This window comes from Carassius carassius, chromosome 39 (genome assembly GCF_963082965.1).
Source record: "Carassius carassius chromosome 39, fCarCar2.1, whole genome shotgun sequence".
NCBI classification, from domain to species: Eukaryota; Metazoa; Chordata; class Actinopteri; order Cypriniformes; family Cyprinidae; genus Carassius; species Carassius carassius.
In genome coordinates, this window is record NC_081793.1 from 15736228 (window position 1) to 15757650 (window position 21423).

Here is a 21423-nt window from a genome sequence, read left to right on the forward strand (position 1 = left end):
CTAAAACATGAGGTAGGTACAAAAATAATCAGTGATACATTTGCGACCTCAAAAAAATAAGAGTCGCAGTGTCATTTTAAAAGGTCGCAGTGTAGTTCCCTGTTGGAAAGAATTTATTCATAAATATAACATGTCTGTGAAGAGGATGAAAGTATGATGAAACAGATTTGGGTTTTGTGGTTCCTCTGCGGGAAGTAGAGAGAGCAGGAATAAAGTTTGCAGGAGAAGATTAAAGGGGTAAATTGATGAACTGTTATTTTGGATCAGTTTGCCAGGTGCAGTGGCTTAAATCTAGGCCTTGTGCAGTTCCAGGCCAGCCCTTTAATGTTGCATGAAAGTACACTGAGGTTGTGTTTGGAGTGTGCCGTTTATGATTCACTTTACCTGTCTAATTTACTTCTTATTGGTAAAGTAGTCACACAGGAGGAAAATCGTCTCTTCTTTACAAATGCCAAACCTCACTGACTGTAGTTGCCTTGATCTTGTTGTATCGCCCTCTGAGTTTGGTTTCTACTTATGATATATAAAATAAAGATGGAAATCATTCACAGAATATGTGTTACTGATAAAATGATGTATTACTCCCAGTGGATATGAGAAGGGTGTTGCAATCCATAAAATCATATTTTAATGAGTAGCTAATGGGGGCATTGAGACTTTCATACTCCACAGTGTGCTCCAGTGCTGATTTGTGTATGTTTGGTGTATTTTATGACAATTTCCTGCTCCCCCAGCTCCAGATTTGTGGAAGATTTTCCCCTGATAAAGGGTGAATTTTTACTAACAGCACTTGTATGTTAAATGGTGTGTGCATGTTCCTGAAGAACAGTTGCAAGTGTGTGTGAAAGAGAGAAAGAAAAGACTAAGGAGATAGAGATAATTGTGTATTCATTTTTTGCTTACAACATTTGGCAAATAACTTTTTTTTTTATAAATAAAACATTTTAGTTTGTAGTTTAATAAGATTTTCTCTCTCTCTTTTACTCTCAGTTTGATAAAAAAAATTGTGATTATAAATACTTAATATGTTCCCCGAATATTATTAAAACGTCACAATTCAGCCTGCCAATGACAGTAATTTCTGTCCGATTTGTATTGACTTGTCTGCTCAATTAAAATAGTGGGATGAAATTTGAATGTCAATGATCAGATGCCATCAGTATAAACACAACATACTTTCACAAACTACAAAGACAAATTTGTGCTTTTTAGAGCTGGCTGTATTGTGAGGAATCAGTCTCAATGAAGACTCAGTGTAGCATAATTCTGAAAACCCTGTCAAGTTTTCTTTTCTTCTCTTCCCTTTTAATTTTTGTGTCTGCCATGACCTTCACCCCCACCGAGGTAGTGAAAGTGGTCGGAGTACCCCCAGTCTCTCCACCTACTCTGATGGAAAGTCTCCTTCCTCAACATACGTGGCAGCACCACGACATTTCCATATCCCAGGTAGGTGTTAAAAACTTGTTCTTAAACTCTCCGTGGTAAATCAGCAGTTTTTTTCTCTTCTTCCCTTTAATCCTCACTTCTGTACAATGTCAAATCCTCTTTTTGAACACATATTTGCCTATATTTTTTGAAAAATCTGGCAGACTGAATAATTCATATTCATATTCTGCCTTCATATTGTTCTGTGATCTTTCTCTTAAGATCACAGTCATTGTTGTGTATCTTTACATGATTTGCATCATTTTAGTACATTTATAAGTTATTATTGTGAGCAAAGACCTATTTTTAGTACGTACAACGTCTACAGGTTATGTATGTAACCATGGTTCCCCGAAGGGAATAAGACGCTGTGTCGAAAAGCTTTGGGGAACACCCCAGCGAGACCACATACTGAAGCATGTATGAAATCTGTCCAATAAAGAAGTGAGAAGAAACGAGCAACTGCAGGGACACAGGGAGTATAGCAGTAAGACGCAGCCTCTCGCTGTGATCTAAATCTCCAGTGGAGAGCCATCAATGAAGGACACAAGGTCTAAGAACCATACTCGGGTCAGCCAGAATGGGGCTACTGACAGAAGATGGACCTCATCCCGGTGTACTCTTTGCCATGTCTGCACCATGGCATCCAGCCCAAGTGGAGGTGGATGTGTGAGGGAGAACCAGAGCGGACAGTGTGTTGTTTCCTGCGATGCAAATATACCACTTCCGCCTGGCCGAACACCCTCCATAGGAGCTCCACTGTCTCCAGGTTGAGCCTTCATTCCCCAGGCCTCAGCCCCCGTCTCAACATGATCTCTTCTGCCTGATGGAGGTGCCCAGAGATGTAGACTGCTCTGATTGAGAGGAGCTTTCCCTGACCCCCCTGTCAGTGGGTGTAGGAGACCACCGATGTGTTGTCTGTGCAGACAAGCACATAATGACCCCTTAGGTCTGGAAGACAGTGTTTTAGAGCTCAAAACACGGCAAGAATCTCCAAGCAGTTTATGTGCCACATGAGATGATGACCTTTCCAACAACCTTGGGTAGAGTCGCCACTCATGACCGCTCCCCAGCCCGTGAGGGAGGCATCTGTTGTTAGCCTTATGCAATGACAAGGAGCCCCTTATTTCAGGCCTTGAGACAGGAACCAAGCTTTCTTCCATATGTCTGAGGCATGTAAGCAGTGCTGCGTGACCTTGATCTTGCGAAGCCTTGGTACTGAGCCTTTACTGCAATGGTCTCATGTACAGCAGGCCAAAAGGTATTATGTTGGATGAAGCTGCCATCAGACCCAGCAGTCTCTGAAAAGGTGACAGTGTGTGATTGGCCTTCTCTCACTCCCCTCACGGCTGTAAGAATCACTTCGATACATGCAAGAGACAACTGTGCCTGCATCGTTGTCGAATTCCACACCAAGATAAGTGGTACTCTGTAGTGGAAAAAGCACACTTGTCTTGGTGTTGAGCCGTAACCCCAGCTCTTTCATATAGGCGAGGACGACTTCTTGATGTCGAGCCTCCATCTGCTCTGACTGAGATAATATCAACCAATTGTTGATGTAATTCAGTATGTGTATGCCCTAGAGTTGCAACTGAGCCAGGGCAGCATCCACACACTTGGTCAAAGCGCAGGGGAAGAGTGACAGGCCGAATGGAAGAACCCGATACTGGAAAAAACCTTAGGAACCTCCTGTGTTGAGGAAGGACTGATACATGGTAGTAAGCATCCTTGAGATCTATCGTAACAAACCATTCCTCTGATCTGATTTGAGACACAATCTGTTTGATAGTGAGCATCTTGAATCAAAACCGTTTGAAAAAGATGCAGATCTATGATTGGACACAACTCTCAATCATTCTTTGAAACGATGAAGTAATGGCTGTAGAACATGTTCTGTGGCCTCCTTCTTCAAGAGTGTCTACTTCCTTTTCCAATACCAGAGCCTGTTTGGGGCCTATTAATGTAGGAATGACCCCTTTAAAGCGAGGTGGAAAGAAATAAAACTGAATTCTGTAACCTCTCTCAACAGTGTGCAGAACCCATTGTGAGACATTTAGCAGAAATTTCCATGCTGTCATAAAGTCTACTAAGGGAATCAGTCTCTTGAGACTGGCCACTGATGTCGCTAGAGGAGCAACTTCAGTGCCCTGAAGCAGATGACCGGCAGGGAACGACTGACCTGACTGCTGTAACGTTGCCTTATTTTTTTTAACTCGGACAGATTCAACCACAAGTGCTGCTCCGTGGCCAACGCTGCATCGAAAACAGCCAGGCAGGAGCGTGGCTTCCAAACAGCCGACACACAAACCGTGTGTATCCCCACCCAAGATATAGCATGGACAGAGAGGAACACGCTTCTCAATTGGACAGATTTTATACGTGCTTCAGTATGTGGTCAAAACAAGCTGCATAGAGACACATGCTGTGACATTATTTCATTGCAATTACACCATTTATCTCCCTATTTTCCTCTTGGCTTAGTTCATTGTAGGTGACACTTCTATCTTCTAAATTAAAAAAATTAAGATAAAGTTTTCATTATTTTAACATTATTTATACATAATTCTGACTGCAGAAAATCCATATTTCAAAGCTGAAGATTTTGGCAAAGGCAAAATGCTTGATCATGCATGCTGATCATGAACATTTATAAGGAGGTGAACTACAATATCTGCAATCCTTTATAGCAACATATACTGCATTTTCGGCCCTTCTTTTGCCACAAGTCCATCCTCTAATAACTCATGCTTCTTTATTCATCTTTTTTCTTCCTCTCTTTGTCTTCTATTCTCAGAGACTAAAGTCAAAGATAATATCTATAGAAAGCCCCCTATCTACAAACAGCATGGTACAGTCCAGTCTCCGTACAACCACGTTTCTTTGCTTGCTGTTACGCATGTTACCATGGTACCTGTTGCCATGGAACTGTAACCTTTGATCCTTTTTCTGTCTGCTGGTTTCCATTTTCAGCTTCTTGTAGGTTTTACAAATCCTAGAAAAAGGTTTGGATTTGACAAGGTACTTGTTATGAGGCAATCAGCACCTAATTGTTGTTTCCTGACCACATGCCAAGGGTCATATTTCATACATATTTATTGGGTTTATTTTGAAGATATTTTGCAGTTATCCCTGAATTATTTGTGCTGCTCAGTTCCTGTTAACTTAGAGATAATAATTGTTTTGATGTTTGTTATATGAAGTTACACATACACCAAAAGTTTGGGGTCAGTATGATAAAAAAAAAAAAAAATTGAAAGAAGTATCTTGTGCTCATCAAAACTGCATTTACTGCATTTACAAAAATACAATGAAAGCAGCAATACTATTGTTACAATTTAATGCATTTTTGTTAATTATAAATATCTTCATGTCACTTTTGATCAACATAATGCATCCTTGCTAAATGAAAGTATATATATATATATATATATATATATATATATATATATATATTTGTTTTTTTTTTTTTTTGTTTTTTTTAATCGCACTGTCCCCACACTTATAATGCCTTTGATATGATTATTCATTGATATGTATTCATCAACAAGATCCTACATGTCTTTTAAAATGCATCATGACATGGAAACAGCAGTCAGATATATTTTTTATCTTATTTCTGTGCCTCTGTCCATTCATACATATTTGTTTGTCAGTTGCAGTATTCATAGTTTCCCATCTGTCTGTGGTCTTGTATCTTAGATGTTGAACAAACATGGTGTCTGTGTAACTCATTGGTTTGGTGAAATGTCAAAGGCATTTGTGTTATCCATTGTGATTGGCTTAAAGGGTTAGTTCACCGAAAAATGAAAATTATGTCATTAATAACTAGGGGTGTGCACGGATAGCCGAACATTCGAATATTCGTTCTGCTCTAATTATTCGATAAAAAAAGGTTCACAATAAAACCTAATTTGGTCACTTTCTGTGACCATATCCGGTTCGCGAACGAATCACTCGATGTAACTGGATCTTCTTGAACCAGTTCACCAAATCGAACTAAATTGTTTTAAACAGTTCGCGTCTCCAATAAGCATTAATCCACAAATGACTTAAGCTGTTAACTTTTTTAATTTGGCTGACACTCTGAGTTAAAACAAACCAATATCCCAGAGTAGTTCATTTACTCAAACAGTACACTGACTGAACTGCTGTGAAGAGAGACCTGAAGATGAACAACAAGCCGAGCCAGATAATGAACAAAAGATTGACTCGTTCTCGAGTCAAGAACCGTTTCTGTCAGACGTTTCTGATTCGAGAACTGAGGAGCTGATGATACTGCGCATGTTTGATTCAGCATGAAGCAGACCGACACACAGAGCGTCTGAACTGAACTGAACTGGTCCCGGTTCCCCAAAACTTTCTTATCGCTAAGTAGTTCTTAACCTATTCCTTAACCTCTCTCTTAACGTTATGGCACGATTCCCGACACGTTCGTACGCTAAGTATAACTTCTGTAAGTCACACATTCGTAAGGTTGGTCTGGACCATTCGTAAGCTCTCTCTTAGCGTTGTTTGAGCTCAAGATGCTAGTGTTTAGAAATCAGTGCAGCGCAGCGCAGTACAACTCAAACTATGGTATGTTCACAATATTATGGCTCAACAATGATTTTATGTTATGGACATTTTAAAACTAATAATAAAATATATTCGTAATGGATACAGGCCTATTTATGAAGTTGACTTTATTTGGTATCAGAACTAATATGGTGGTAATTAGCCTAGGCTATTTTGTAATTAAAGTATTTAAATTGGCAATCACTTGCTGCTGGACCTTCTCAGACCTGCGCTTGCCAGGCTAACGTGGTGGAATTTAGCTTTAAGCCCTGAAGTCTAGCTGCTTGCAGCGCTAAGGTTATATTGCTACAGAGAGCTTCATCGAGGTCGTGGAAGAGGGCTATGGACTAAGCAAGACTTCGGTGTGGATGTGCGTCCACACTGTCACCAATGCCCTTCTCTGCCATGCCGGGGATTACATCCTGGTGGATGGCACACTCATCACTATCGCCAATCCATCAGTGATTGATCAGGCTTACATATCGCGAAAGGGATACGCGGCCATAAACGTGCAGGTTATAGTGGACCATAGGGGTGTGATCTCTGACCTGATGGCAAGGTCCAGCAAAACTTCAAGTTCCTCTGACGAGAAGCTTGGTGCCCTTTTTTACATTGCTTCCCCATCATATTCTGTATCTAACTCTCTCTCTCTGTTCATTGTAGATAGGTTGCTTTTTATTGAAAACATTAACCAATGACAATCAATACGCATTAAACAGCAGCTGTTTGCCAATCAATCCTGGTTGTAAAGTACCTTACCATTAATATAAAAGTGTATTATATAATTTTTAGAAGTCGTTAAACCCATGTCAAGAAGCGGCACAAGTGGCACAACGGGATAAGGAGGGTGGATGATTAGCGAGGGATACCTGGTTCATCTAACCGTCACAATATATCATGTGAACATATTACTGACCATTTGATCATTTAATTTATAGTCTATATTTTACTGATAACTTTGTGTTCAAATAAATTTTACTGTAATAATTTGAGGAATGTTTCATTTGCATAGAACGTGTTGTCTTTCTTAACGCTGTATTACACCTTCGCGTGAAGTGGAAAATCGATTCCTGAGCAATCGTTGCCAACTAATTCAGCACCCTCACTTGGGACAGCGCTCTTGTAACGTTGGACGTAAGAGGCAGCATGTTAGGAAGCATCCTAAGGGACAATTCGGGGAACACAATTAGGAACATAAACAACTTTGGTAAGATATATCTTTCGAGTCTTCTTAGCGCGCTAAGAGTGAGCGTTATTGGGGAACTGGGCCCTGATTCTTTTGGTGATTGATTCTGAACTGATTCTGCGCTAATGTTATGAGCGCGGGTAAACCGAAGGCTTCACGTCGAGCGCAAAAGAACCGGTGAACTGTTTTCTTCAACCGAACCGAACTGGAATCAAAATGTCCAGAAGAATCGGTTCGCGGAAAAGAACCGAACTTCCCATCACTACTGGTTATCCGAAAACCGATGCAACTGGTTCAATATTTTGTTCATTATCTGGCTCGGCTCAGTGTTAATCTTCAGTTCTCTCTTCACAGCAGTTCAGTCAGTGTACTGTTTGAGTAAATGAATTACTCTGGGATATTGGTTTGTTTTAACTCAGAGGGAGTGTCAGCCACATTAAAAAAGTTAACAGATTAAGCAGGGCTGGACTGGGACAAAAAATCGGCCCGGGCATTTTTGCCGAGACCGGCCCACTATATGATCATAAACACCACCCATCTTTGCACGCCCTTAATTATATGCATACCAACTCCTATTCATTAAAACCACTAATGCCATGTAATGAGTGAGTATAGGAACGAGTGAGAGTTAACAGATGAAATAAGTCAAAATTTTATATTTATTAATACAGTTGAACTATACTCCACAGCGGTGAATCCTAAAACAAGCTATAAGCGGCTCTGGCATAGCAATACCAGTGTTTCTTACAGGATTTTTATTAAAACTATGGTGGTATGTCCTCGGTCCTTCTAGGGGGGTTAGTTATAATATTAATCCAATGACAGTAATAGCCATATTTTGTAAAACAAATGCACAAAAAATAAAGGAAACTTTCTTAATTAGTTGTACCAATTTCTATACTTGAAAGAGATAAGCACATGATCTTTTATTTTGACGCAAACTGCATCAAGCTTTTATTTTGGCGGAAAACATGGTTTACAAACGCCTCTTATTAAATTTCTAGTGAATTGCGGTAATCGTCAACTATGCAGATGTGGAAATAATCTACACTCATGACATGGCTTCAGTGTTTTGAAAGTAGTTATGCTTACCGCAGGCTCTACACTTTCTCATCTCTCTCCTGATCCTCTGTCCTCACTATCATCATCTGCCACAGGAGCTGATGAAGGTCAGAAAACATATATTTTGACACAGTTTACAGTGTCTGCTTTAAGGGCCTGGTTCTATTTTTTCACGCTATTTATCTGCACATTCCTTGCGTTTCTTCTCCATCTTTTTTTACAGATACACACTGACACTGCTGCCGCTCGCTCACTCGTTTAAAGTTGTGATTGGGCCAGCCCAGTGTCAATCAAGAAAAGAGCCAATGGGCCCGCCGATCTACGTGTTTCATGGGCTGGTCTGTCAGAAAAAAAACCAACACTGACTTTGACCAATGCATTACACCGGCACAAACCCAGCGCCGCCAATTAAGCAAAACAAAACAAAACGAATGGGCCGCCGATGTACAAATTTTATGGGCCGTTTAAAAAAAAAAAAAAAAAAAAAGTATGAGTATGAGATATCGGCCCAAAAAGCACGTCGGCCCACCGGGCAAATGCCCGGTATGCCCAATGGCCAGTCCAGCCATGAGATTAAGTAATTTTTGGATTAATGCTTATTGGAGACAAGAACCGTTTCAAACGATTCAGTTCGATTTGGTGAACTGGTTCAAGAAGATCCGGTTACATCGAGTGATTCGTTCGCGAACCGGATATCATTGAACAGTTGTGTTTTGAACTCGCTCACAACAGACACGGAAGAGAAGACAATGCTGAATAAAGTCATAGTTTTTGCTATTTTTATACCAAAATGTATTTTCGAAGCTTCAAAAAATTGTGTCCGATTCGAGACTAAATCTAAAATATCTTAAACTGTGTTCCGAAGATGAACGGAGGTCTTTCAGGTTTGGAACAACATGAGGGTGAGTTATTAATGACATAATTTAAATTTTTCAGTGAACTAACCCTTTAAAGACAACTATAAAGCTCATTGTGATTGGGTGGTAGAGGTATCAATCACCTTACTGATTTCTTTTGGACTTTTTTTTCCTGAACTTGCCCCTTGACGTTGTGTTTGGTTGTCACTTTTCACTTGCTTGTTGATTCTGTCGGTAAATTTGTTTTTTTATCCCATAGTGAATACTGTTAGTTTGAACACTGTCTAAAATGAAGCTACACTGAAAAAATTAGATGACACGTGGTTTATGAGTATATAACAGTACTTTCATTCTAATTTTTATTGTGTGTGTGTGTGTGGTCCTTTGCATGATGTAACTTGTGCCAGTTACTCTCTCAAACATTGAAAAACTGTTACTGTGCTGCAGCTTCCAGAACCTCCTGGCAAGATGGTGATGACGTAGACAAAAAGGTGATTCATATAAACATCTCTGTGTATATGTCCATTCTGGTATACATCTGGTATCTACCCATATCATGGGAATAATATACTTTAAAATTATTTATTTAAGTGTTTTTGAACACCTATTTGCATGTCAATTGCAATTAAATGAAAATGTATTAAAGTTTTTATTAATAACAATATTTTGTTAAATCTAATTAGCTGCTTTTTTGACCACTTAAGTACTTAAGTAGGACTTAACTACATCTTTATATACAATTTTGTAATTCTATTTAGTTTGAAATGTGGTTAAAGTGTACCACCAAATGTACTGAAAACCTCTTATGATAGACTAAAATATACTTTGTAATTTCTATTAAATCTTGTATGTCACGTATTGTTACACCTTTGCAGTGATGAAGTTGCAATTGAGTACATTTAAAATATTTCAACTTTAAATTTAATATCAAATAACAAAATTATAATCAAATACTTTACATGTGCTTTAGTATGTTAGTCAGTATCAAAATAAGTGCACTTTTTTAAAGCATGATAAAAAGATTATTACAACATGATGTAAAATGTACTTTCATTTGTAGTTTGACATAATTACAAAATGCACTTTTTAAAGTGTATTAAGAAACATCATGAATGTGTACTCTTTGTAAGTACACTAAATTGGCTTTTTGTTTCATGAATATATTATCTGGAAATACATTAATTTTTTATCTTTAAAAATACACACTGCAATCAAACCTATATATGTTTTCCATCCTATCTTTCCATTGAATTTTTTATTTGGTTGTATAACGTGTTCCTGACTGTTTTTGTTTGTCAATAGACCAGAACAAGTTGGATGAACCTGAAGAGTGAGATGGATAGACAGTCTACAGATCTGGACCCCAGGACCTCCACCCACAGCTTACCCACTGATATTTCTCAACCCAGTGAGTAGCCAATCAATGATTTCATAAAATCAAACCTCCTTAAAGGGGACATCGGTTGCCCATTTTCCACAACTTTGAATAATTCTTTAGGGTCTTTATGAAATGCCTGCAACATTCTTTGGTTAAAATTTTCTCAATGGTCGTATAAAACAACACCCTTTTTACCTTGTCAACAACAGCTCTATTCACAGCAACCCTTTTTCATGTCTCTTTGAATGATAATGAGCTACTGCTCACCCCACCCCTCTTTTCCGTTTTTTTTAATTTGTGTATTTGGTGCTACGTTACCATCAAAAACAAAACTTATCCAATGCTTCTTCATTGGATCTAATGTTGGGAGAAAATGAAGACTCTTATGTTCACTTTTACATCCAATTAGAAAACATCTGCATTGCTTATGAGACATTGTTGTCGCTACAGCTACTCAATTGTGGAAAGAATGGCGGGCAGAGTACAACAGGCTGAGGGAGGAGATATGCTAATACAGGACAGTTTGTCAGTAATCGTGAGCAGGGCCTGAGCAGTATGATGTTATGTCACTAAAATATGCAAAACTGTTCAAGATTCAATGACAATTTAAATCGGCAATGAAATCTGACAACAGTATCATTTTTGTTTAAACCTTCAATTGTGATTATTTTTCTGACTGGTCAAGTACAAACCCGATTCCAAAAAAGTTGAGACACTGTACAAATTGCGAGTAAAAAAGGAATGGAATAATTTACAAATCTAATAAACATATATTTTATTAACATTAGAATATAGATAACATTGTCATGCCAAATATTGGCTCATTTTGGATTTCATGAGAGCAAACATTCCAAAAAAGTTGGGACAATAAGAGCAATAAGAGACCGGAAAAAATGTACATATAAGGAACAGCTGGAGTACAAATTTGCAACTTATTAGGTCAATTGGCAACATGATTGGTTATAAAAAGAGCCTCTCAGAGTGGCGGTGTCTCTTAGAAGTCAAGATGGGCAGAGGATCACCAATTCCCCCAATGCTGCGGCGAAAAATAGTGGAGCGATATCAGAAAGGAGTTTCTCAGAGAAAAATTGCAAAGAGTTTGAAGTTATCATCTACAGTACATAATATCATCCAAAGATTCAGAGAATCTGGAACAATCTCTGTGCGTAAGGGTCAAGGCCGGAAAACCATACTGGATGCCCGTGATCTTCGGGAACTTAGACGGCACTGCATCACATACAGGAAAGCTACTGTAATGGAAATCACAACATGGGCTCAGGAATACTTCCAGAAAACATTGTTGGTGAACACAATCCACCGTGCCATTCGTTGCCGGCTAAAACTCTATAGGTCAAAAAAGAAGCCATATCTAAACATGATCCAGAAGCGCAGGCATTTTCTCTCGGCCAAGGCTCATTTAAAATTGGACTTTGGCAAAGTGGAAAACTTTTCTGTTGTCAGATGAATCAAAATTTGAAGTTCTTTTTGGAAAACTGGGACGCCATGTCATCTGGACTAAAGAGGACAAGTACAACCCAAGTTGTTATCAGCGCTCAGTTCAGAAGCCTGCATCTCTGATGGTATTGGGTTGCATAAGTCCATGTGGCATGGGCAGCTTACACATCTGGAAAGGCACCATCAATGCTGAAAGGTATATCCAAGTTCTAGAACAACATATGCTCCCATCCAGATGTTGTCTCTTTCAGGGAAGACCTTGCATTTTCCAACATGACAATGCCAGACCACATACTGCATCAATTACAACATCATGGCTGCGTAAAAGAAGGATCCGGGTACTGAAATGGCCAGCCTGCAGTCCAGATCTTTCACCCATAGAAAACATTTGGCGCATCATAAAGAGGAAGATGCGACAAAGAAGACCTAAGACAGTTGAGCAACTAGAAGCCTGTATTAGACAAGAATGGAACAACATTCCTATTCCTAAACTTGAGCAACTTGTCTCCTCAGTCCCCAGACGTTTGCAGACTGTTATAAAAAGAAGAGGGATGCCACACATTGGTAAACATGGACTTGTCCCAACTTTTTTGAGATGTGTTGATGCCATGAAATTAAAAATCATTTATTATTATTATTATTATTTTTCCCTTAAAATTATACCTTTTCTCAGTTTAAACATTTTATATGTCATCTATGTTGTATTTTGAATAAAATATTGAAATTTGAAACTTCCACATCATTGCATTGTTTTTATTCACAATTTGTACAGTGTCCCAACTTTTTTGGAATCGGGTTTGTAAATTTGAATGCCCTTTGTAGAGTAAATGAAAAAATGATTTTAACTAAAAGACGGGCTTTCTTTTCTTACAGCTGCCATATTGAGTGGTACAATTTCTTCTGTTCATTTTTCTATAAATGTTTCATATCCTCCTCCTTAAACTGTCTCTGTCTCTTTTCCCCTTGAACATGATGCTAGAGTGAAGTACCATAAATCTTTATAAATTCTTTGTTTTACAGACTTTCCAAACAATAAATCTGCTTCACTGCCAGGATATGGGCGGAATGGCATCTACAAGGTAAACTTCATAAGACCTAATATCTGTGCATGAACACAGCAGCCCACAACCTTTTGACATGCCATCTGTGTGTGATTTTTGGGAATATATGTGAGCTGTGGTCACAAATGCTGTCATTCACTCTCTCAGCAGTGAAGAATGTTGTGATCCTAGATGGATTTGTCAAACCCAGCTGCTGGGACACCAGAGGGCTGTTGTAATCGCACACATCAGGACACACAGTCACAGATCAGTTAATGTAGACATTTAGCTGAGGAAGCCATAATGCTCAGAGGGTGTGTCTGTGTTTGCGTGCAGTTAGAAGTGTGTCTTGTTCTGGCTGTTTTCTATGTTCTGGCTCCCTTAATGGACTATCCTCTGTAATGACACAGCGGAAAAATCAAGCACGCTCTTCATTAAAAATTCATTTTATCTCACATACTTGAGTTGCCAATGTCTTCTTTTTTTAAGAATGGTATGAAACCTTCTCCTGTACACTAGGTGGCAGTATTTTGCAACAGTTCTTTTTTATCTCAGGACAATAAACTACTTGAAAACAAATATTACACATTCTTTATATCTAATCTGGTCTGACTTAGTGTCATGTTTCGCCCTTTACTTTCAACAAGCATTCACAAAGGCATGTGAAACAGAGAGCTGGTCATAGATCAATATTTATAATCAAATCCACTGGCAAGCTCCAGCCCTTCGGATTCAAGGCTCTGTCTGTGCAAGACTTTAATCTTTAACCTCAGGAAATGAAAGAAAAAATTTCACAGTTACAGCAGCTTCTCTGTTCAAAATATGATATTGTTACTCTTATTTGCTTGTAGCAAAAATAAATAATGAAGGTATGGTTAAACTTTTCGTAGACGCTTAATATGACAACCTTAAAGGGATAGTTCACCCAAAAATGAAAGTTTGATGTTTATCTGCTTACCCCCAGGGCATCCAAGATGTAGGTTACTTTGTTTCTTCAGTAGAACTCAAATTATGATTTTTAGTTTCAGTCGTTGCAGTCTCTCAGTCGTACAATGCATGGCAAATGGTAACAGAATCTATGAGAGTAAAAAAAAACATGCACAGACAAATTCATATTTAATCCTGCAGCTCGTGACAATACATTGATGTGTTAAGACACAAAACAATTGGTCTGTGCAAGAAACTGGCCTGTATTTATATAGTTCTTTTTTTCCTCTGATTCACACAATGTCCGAACTGTTAGAACTCTTGTGAACGCGCTTCACAGAAGCAAGCGTGTGAGGCCTTCTTCTTCTTCTGCTTTATGGCGGATCGCAGACTTATAAGTGCATTACCGCCACCTATCTCTCAAATGGACCATTGACACTCTTATCTACAATCTCAATTATGAGTGTCAACAATATGAATACTTTTCAGTTTCTTGCACAGACCAATCGTTTTGTGTCTTTACACATCAATGTATTCTCATGAGCCGCAGGGTTAAATATGAATGTGTCTGTTTAACTTTTTTTTTACTCTCATAGATTCTGTTACCATTTGCCATTTATAGTACGGCTAAGAGACTGCAATGACAGTCATAATCATAAAAATCATAATTTGTGTTCTACTGAAGAAACAAAGTCACCTACATCTTGGGATGCCCTGGGGGTAAGCAGATAAACATCAAATTTATATTTTTGGATGAACTATCCCTTTAAAACCAGACACCGAAATCAGTTCCTTCAGGACATAAATTGTGCCTGTAGTTGAAAAAACATCCATCCACTGTTTTGATATTATCATGCATTCTGCTTGTGAATAAATATGCACCATATATAATTAAGAATTTGACAAATCTTGTCATGCATTACTTCTTATTAGGCGGCTGATCTTGGTGAGGATGAGGGTGATCATGACTCATCCTGGAGTGGAATGAGAGGTGAGAGTATTTACATAGATAACAGATGTGTCGCATTTTCACCATACAAAATTAATGGTTGTAATTTATTTTTCTCTTTCTCGTTTTTTCAACATCTTTCCGGTTTTCCATGGTTTCTCAGAGTACAAGGTGAGTTCTGGTGTGTATAGTGGATTGCCGTAGAATGGAAATGAAACAAAGTGCAACTAAATACAGCATTAAATACAGGGTCACTTGTAGTATTGGATATTGTGTGGTTAATTTAGAAAAAAATAAAAATACAAAACTGTGCATTTTCCATTCATCCTGTATGTGTGTCATTTCAATCATTTTGAAAATTGTTGGGTTCATATACAGTCGTGGCCAAAAGTTTTGAGAATTACATAAATAATAGTTTTCAAAAAGTTTGCTGCTAAACTGCTTTAAGATCTTTGTTTCAGTTGTTTCTGTGATGTACTGAAATATAATTACAAGCACTTCATACGTTTCAAAGGCTTTTATCGACAATTACATGACATTTATGCAAAGAGTCAGTATTTGCAGTGTTGGCCCTTCTTTTTCAGGACCTCTGCAATTCGACTGGGCATGCTCTCAATCAACTTCTGGGCCAAATCCTGACTGATAGCAACCCATTCTTTCATAATCACTTCTTGGAGTTTGTCAGAATTAGTTGGTTTTTGTTTGTCCACCCGCCTCTTGAGGATTGACCACAAGTTCTCAATGGGAATAAGATCTGGGGAGTTTCCAGGCCATGGACCCAAAATTTCAACATTCTGGTCCCCGAGCCAATTAGTGATCACTTTTGCCTTATGGCACGGTGCTCCATCGTGCTGGAAAATGCATTGTTCTTCACCAAACTGTTGTTGGATTGTTGGAAGAAGTTGCTGTTGGAGGGTGTTTTGGTACCATTCTTTATTCATGGCTGTGTTTTTGGGCAGAATTGTGAGTGAGCCCACTCCCTTGGATGAAAAGCAACCCCACACATGAATGGTGTCAGGATGCTTTACTGTTGGCATGACACAGGACTGATGGTAGCGCTCACCTTTTCTTCTCCGGACAAGCCTTTTTCCAGATGCCCCAAACAATCGGAAAGGGGCTTCATCGGAGAATATGACTTTGCCCCAGTCCTCAGCAGTCCATTCACTATACTTTCTGCAGTAGATCAATCTGTCCCTGATGTTTTTTTTGGAGAGAAGTGATGGCTGCACACGTTTCTTTGCAGGTCACCATGGTTAACAATGGAAGAACAATGATTTCAAGCATCACCCTCCTTTTAACATGTCAAGTCTGCCATTCTAACCCAATCAGCCTGACATAATGATCTCCAGCCTTGTGCTCGTCAACATTCTCACCTGAGTTAACAAGACGATTACTGAAATGATCTCAGCAGGTCCTTTAATGACAGCAATGAAATGCATTGGAAAGGTTTTTTTGGGATTAAGTTAATTTTCATGCAATTTGTCTGATCACTCTTCATAACATTCTGGAGTATATGCAAATTGCTATTATAAAAACTTAAGCAGCAACTTTTCCAATATTTATGTAATTCTCAAAACTTTTGGCCACAACTGTAGTTTAATATCAAATTTGAATGCTTGGATGCATTTGTCTACAATAAATAATTCTGATACTGGGTTGGCACCTGTAAAAACAGGTCCTTAAAAAAAAGTTTTCACAGATTCATGAACACAGATATACTACAAAACCATATACATGATCTGTAACAGAGATTTATGTATATACAGTAAACTACGATTCAAGAGTTTGGGGTGAAAGATTTTATATTGTTGTTGAAATACAGGAAAAACAGCAATATTTTAATATTATTACAATATAAAACAACTGTTTCACTTGATTGATATCTTCAAATATGCTGACTGGGGTGTAACTATTCAAAAGAACAGCATTCATTTGAAATGAATATATTTTATAGCAAATGTCTTTATTTTATATTATGTCTTGTGTGTGCATCTGTGTAATTGTGTCTTTCACATCCATGTATTTTGCAGGTCTACCCCTATGACGTGCTTGCTGTGACCCACAGAGTCAGAGTAAAACTACCACGGGATATCGACCGCACCAGACTGGAGGTAATATTTTATTAGACATTTACTCAGTGGTTTTGTTTAGCGTGAATACTGTACGTTTTTAATTGATTGCACTTTGGAGCATCCCATGCAATGATTGAGCTTTAATTTTATAATGATTTATATTTAAATGATAGTTGTGTCAGCCTTTTTAATATGGAGCATGGGTTGACTTATTGCTGTTTAATTATTATTTTGCCAGTATCAGTCTGGATCAAAGTATGCAAGAAGGCAGCCAGGCAAAGAGTTATGTATGTTTGTGTGTATGCCTGACTGCACATCTACCAGTGCCAGTGTTTGTGAGGTTATGGCTTTGTTGGGCCACAGTCCACATAATATATCCTGGACATTGTGTCAGTGTTATTAGTGGGTTTAAATGAAAAAGGGAAGATAAATGTTTGGCTCACTTGAAGTTCAGCATGAGTTACGAGAGATGTTGATTTACAGATCCCACTCCCTAACTGTTAGCTTGGAATCATTGTGGTTAAAATTGTAAAATCTGAAAATATGTGTCTGTGTGTGTTTGTCCTGTTGTCCTGATACAAGGGGCCCTTGTCACATCTGTTTGAATTGAGTGTGATTTGAGTCACTTGCAACACCCAAAACTTTCCAAAGACGGTGATTTCAGCATCTATTTGGAGATGTTCAAGATACCCACACATCTGCAAGTGTTACAGTACCACATACAACAGAGCCTGAAAGAATAAAGATTTACACAAATCCATTCTGGAATGGTTTAAAAAAAAAAAAAAAAGAGGTTATAGGCTTAAAAGCCTGGCAACTTTGACAGCACCCCATTGGTGTTCGTAATCCTGATTATGCTAAAGGCAGTGACTGTCCTGCAAAGCTTTAGGTGACACATGCATATAGATGGTTGTAATTATTGTCAATATTGTATTATTTGTCGCTCTGTCTTTAATCTGTAATGACGTTTGCGCCATACAGATATCATTAGCAGAATAAACAGTGCTTAGATTCCTGGCAGAGGTCCTTTGAGTTTGTTCTGATTAAGGTTTGATTAGATGTTTGACAGTGTTATTTTAGGTCTTTATAGATGAATATACCATGGAGCTATTCTGCATGCTTTAAAGATATTGTTCACCCAAAAATGAAAATGCTGTCATCATTTTTCTCTCTCATGTCTTTTAAAGCCCATATAACATTGCTCTGTGGAACATGAAAGGAGTTATCAGAATGTCTATGCTGTTCATACACTGAAAGTAGATTTTAGTAGCTTTTGAAGGTTTTCTAACAAATAACCATTTTAGTTTTGGCCTGTTCCTCACAAAAAGCTTCCAGAAGAATTGGAATTAGGGCTGTACGATTTTGGGGGAAATGTACTTGTAGTTTGTTTGATTTAAAAAAATGCAATTGATATTTAAAATGTGATTGATTAATAAAATATGTAAGCTTCAGCTTTGCTGCATGTGCTTGTTTTTTAGGGCTGCGCAATTGAGTCATAAATGTTGTGAGTATCAATAATAAAAAAATCTATAAATAATAATAATAAAACAACTAAGAATTACTTTTACTACATAAATACATAAATCAAATCAGGATATATTGCTATTGTAATATTTCACTGTAAAATGTGTTTCAAAATTATTTTATTTTACGGTACAACTGTAAAATTGTGCTCTTTTTATGCTGTCCTTTGGTAAAGTGCAGCTTGAACATTCTCTTCAGAATATCTTCTTTTGTGTTCCACTGAAGAATGAAAGTTTAGAATGACACAAGGGTAAATAAATTACTGCAGAACTTTAATCCTTCTAAATTTGCCACTTATCCAAATGAATCTGTGAAGTTTTAAAATTCAAATAGTTACATTTGTCGTAATTCTTATCGTTTCAGAGGCACCTGTCACCTGAGGACTTCTTCAGTGTGTTTGGGATGACCATTGAACAGTTTGACCGTTTGGCCTTGTGGAAGAAAAGTGACCTTAAGAAGAAAGCCCGCTTGTTTTAAGATATGCTGAATCACTTGAAGGAAAGCAAAGATCAAGAGAAAACCTCTTCTTATCATCTCCTGTGTGCATGGAGGGATGAGTGTGAGAGAAATATATTTGCACCTCTGTTCTGCTGCATAGCTACTGTCATGTCATCTCATCTCACGCTAAAGGGAGGGTGCTTTCATAGTGCTGTTTGCCATCTAGCTCCGTTTGTGAGCCACACCACATGGCCTGAATGTTACTCTGATGATGGATGGTCAGAACTGAATTCTTTACTATTCTCCTTGTTTTTCTCTGATTGTCTTTGATCTTGCTCCCTTGGCTGTCATTGTGATTACTGCATTGTATTCTCTTTGTGAAAAAAATACTTCATATTGATATGAGCCACTTTCTTTACATTTTATACCGTTGATAAACATGGCCAACCAGCTCTACTTGTCTTTTTGTTATGTAATAATATCCATCTTCCCTTCCCCCCTTGTCTTTATTTTTGACTGCAATGAATGTCGTCCAGCGTTTAAGTCTTGTCCTTGTCTACTCGTATTGTTTGCTCAGTGTCTTTCTCTCGCTTTTTGTCTCTTCAGTGTCGCTTTTTGTCTCTTGCTTGCCTGTTCCTCTTCTTACCTCCTAGACATGATACTTAGCTGCTGCTTGGACTGTGATATCAGCTTTATGGAATCTCATCCATCCATGGCTTCAGCATGACCGGGCCAAAGACTCAATCGGAGCAAGAAGTCAACAAAGCACCTTACACACAACCTAACCAGACGTGACGCAATAAAACAACAAGAAAAAACCTCTTCCATGTCATATTTAGTCCTAACCAGCCTCTATTGTAAGAAGCAAAGAGCGACAGGACACTTTCTCAGTCGCTTGGCTTCTATTTCCACAACATCATGCTGGGTAGCCCCGCCCACTGTGAAATCTCATTGGTTCTTCAGAACTGTACATTAAACATCATATATCTTCTCATTGGCTTTGATTTTGTCACATCACGCATCAGTTTTCGAACTTGCTGTATCGCGCCTGGTTAGGACACAGTGTTAGTTGATATGTTTAGTAATCTTCACTGTTGCTGAATGACTGTGAGTGCAGACAGCTGGAAAAATGCAGAGCTTTTGTGTTATATTATGCATTGGTTTGCTTTTCCAGGTCAATGTCATGATATTACAGTTATTCAATAAGACATTTAGAGTTGTTCTAAACTGATATCTGGACTTCATATACAGTACTCTCGCCATATACAGTATACTGTGCACAGAACATTACTTCATCAAGAGCATCAGCCAGACATTCTCATTGTTTTAATCAACATAAATGAAAGTGCTCACGAGTAGACACTTATTTTTTGTATTCATTTTTTTTTCATACAGATGTTAGCCAGATACTTTATTTTCCATTTGCTAATAATTGCAACATTCACTTTAGCATGGAGCCATGCCAGAGTTAACAGATTCTGTAGTAATTAGCAAAACTAATACAACCCAACACTTAATAAAGCATGTACAGTAGTTCAGTGGCGCTTCATTTTAAACCCAAATATGTTTTTCTTCTTTTTTTTTTTTTTTGATTGTTAATAAATGTGTGTACAGTATATTGATATAAATGTCTGTTACACTTATCTTGTCTATCTGTAGGAATGCACTGCATTTACTAGAAGCATCATGTAATGGCTTCACATCAAGACTTTTATGAGTAATCATGACATGTTGTTTGATTTGAGATCTTAAAGTTATTGAGAGTTTGTTTCTTCAGACACATTCTTAAGTTGTACCATGTCTGTTCTAGATATTTCGGTAGATACTTGGTTCTTTTTCTTATGCCAGTGACTCAAATTTGCAAAAAAATAAGAAAGGTATTTTTTGTTCTTTAATTTTATGAATACATTACATAAATATGTCAGAAATCTGGAACTGTTAAAAACACCACCACATACAGTAAACTAAGTTCTGAGTCTGACTAATGATAAACATGTGTAACGTGCCTATATCTTGTACAATAGCAAGGCAACAATGGATTTTTTTTTCATATACTGCTCAGCAGGGAAACTTAGATTGTTTTGCTTTGTTGATTGTGAAAGTATGGCGTTTCTAACAAAATATGTGTGCATATCTCATTCTTAAGGGTCGTAATGTAACGTTTTTCATGCAGTAAATTTCAGCCTTCGCCTGACATGGCAAAATCTGTTGTTTTGGGGAAAATACAATATAGTAAAACTTGTCTGAAACACATGAACATGTTTGGGTCTGAGTGCGTAGGTGGAACTCTTCCCAGAAAACCATGTTGAGCTGCGGAGGACGAATGTGTTAATCTTATTTGAACAGCTGTAGATGCACGTGTGTTGGTGTGAGTGGTGTTAGCCTCCAGTTCAGAAGTCCAATAGTTCAGACTAGGTGAGTTCAGAATGGTGTGTTCGATCATCTTTATTCTTTAACAAAACACTTTTCTACTAACCTTTAAAAAAACAGACCCAAGTGGAGACTAAACAAGGAGGTCATGTCTGCAGCTGCATTGGTTCAATGTGCAGTATGTGT

The 21423-nt window shown here is 38.0% G+C and overlaps 1 protein-coding gene across 1 annotated transcript in view; it reads left to right on the plus strand.

Moving 5' to 3' along the window:
- LOC132121473 (actin-binding LIM protein 2-like) overlaps nt 1-21124 on the plus strand; it is a 72877-nt gene extending 51753 nt beyond the window's left edge. Inside the window, exons 14-22 of the mRNA XM_059530883.1 lie at nt 1345-1446; nt 4220-4273; nt 9532-9575; nt 10387-10492; nt 12938-12996; nt 14818-14875; nt 14997-15004; nt 16864-16944; nt 18793-21124. Of these exons, the coding sequence (XP_059386866.1) occupies nt 1345-1446; nt 4220-4273; nt 9532-9575; nt 10387-10492; nt 12938-12996; nt 14818-14875; nt 14997-15004; nt 16864-16944; nt 18793-18906 (626 nt within the window). The 3' untranslated portion in view covers nt 18907-21124. The remainder of the gene's footprint in view (nt 1-1344; nt 1447-4219; nt 4274-9531; nt 9576-10386; nt 10493-12937; nt 12997-14817; nt 14876-14996; nt 15005-16863; nt 16945-18792) is intronic.
- Nucleotides 21125-21423: the final 299 nt, after the last annotated feature.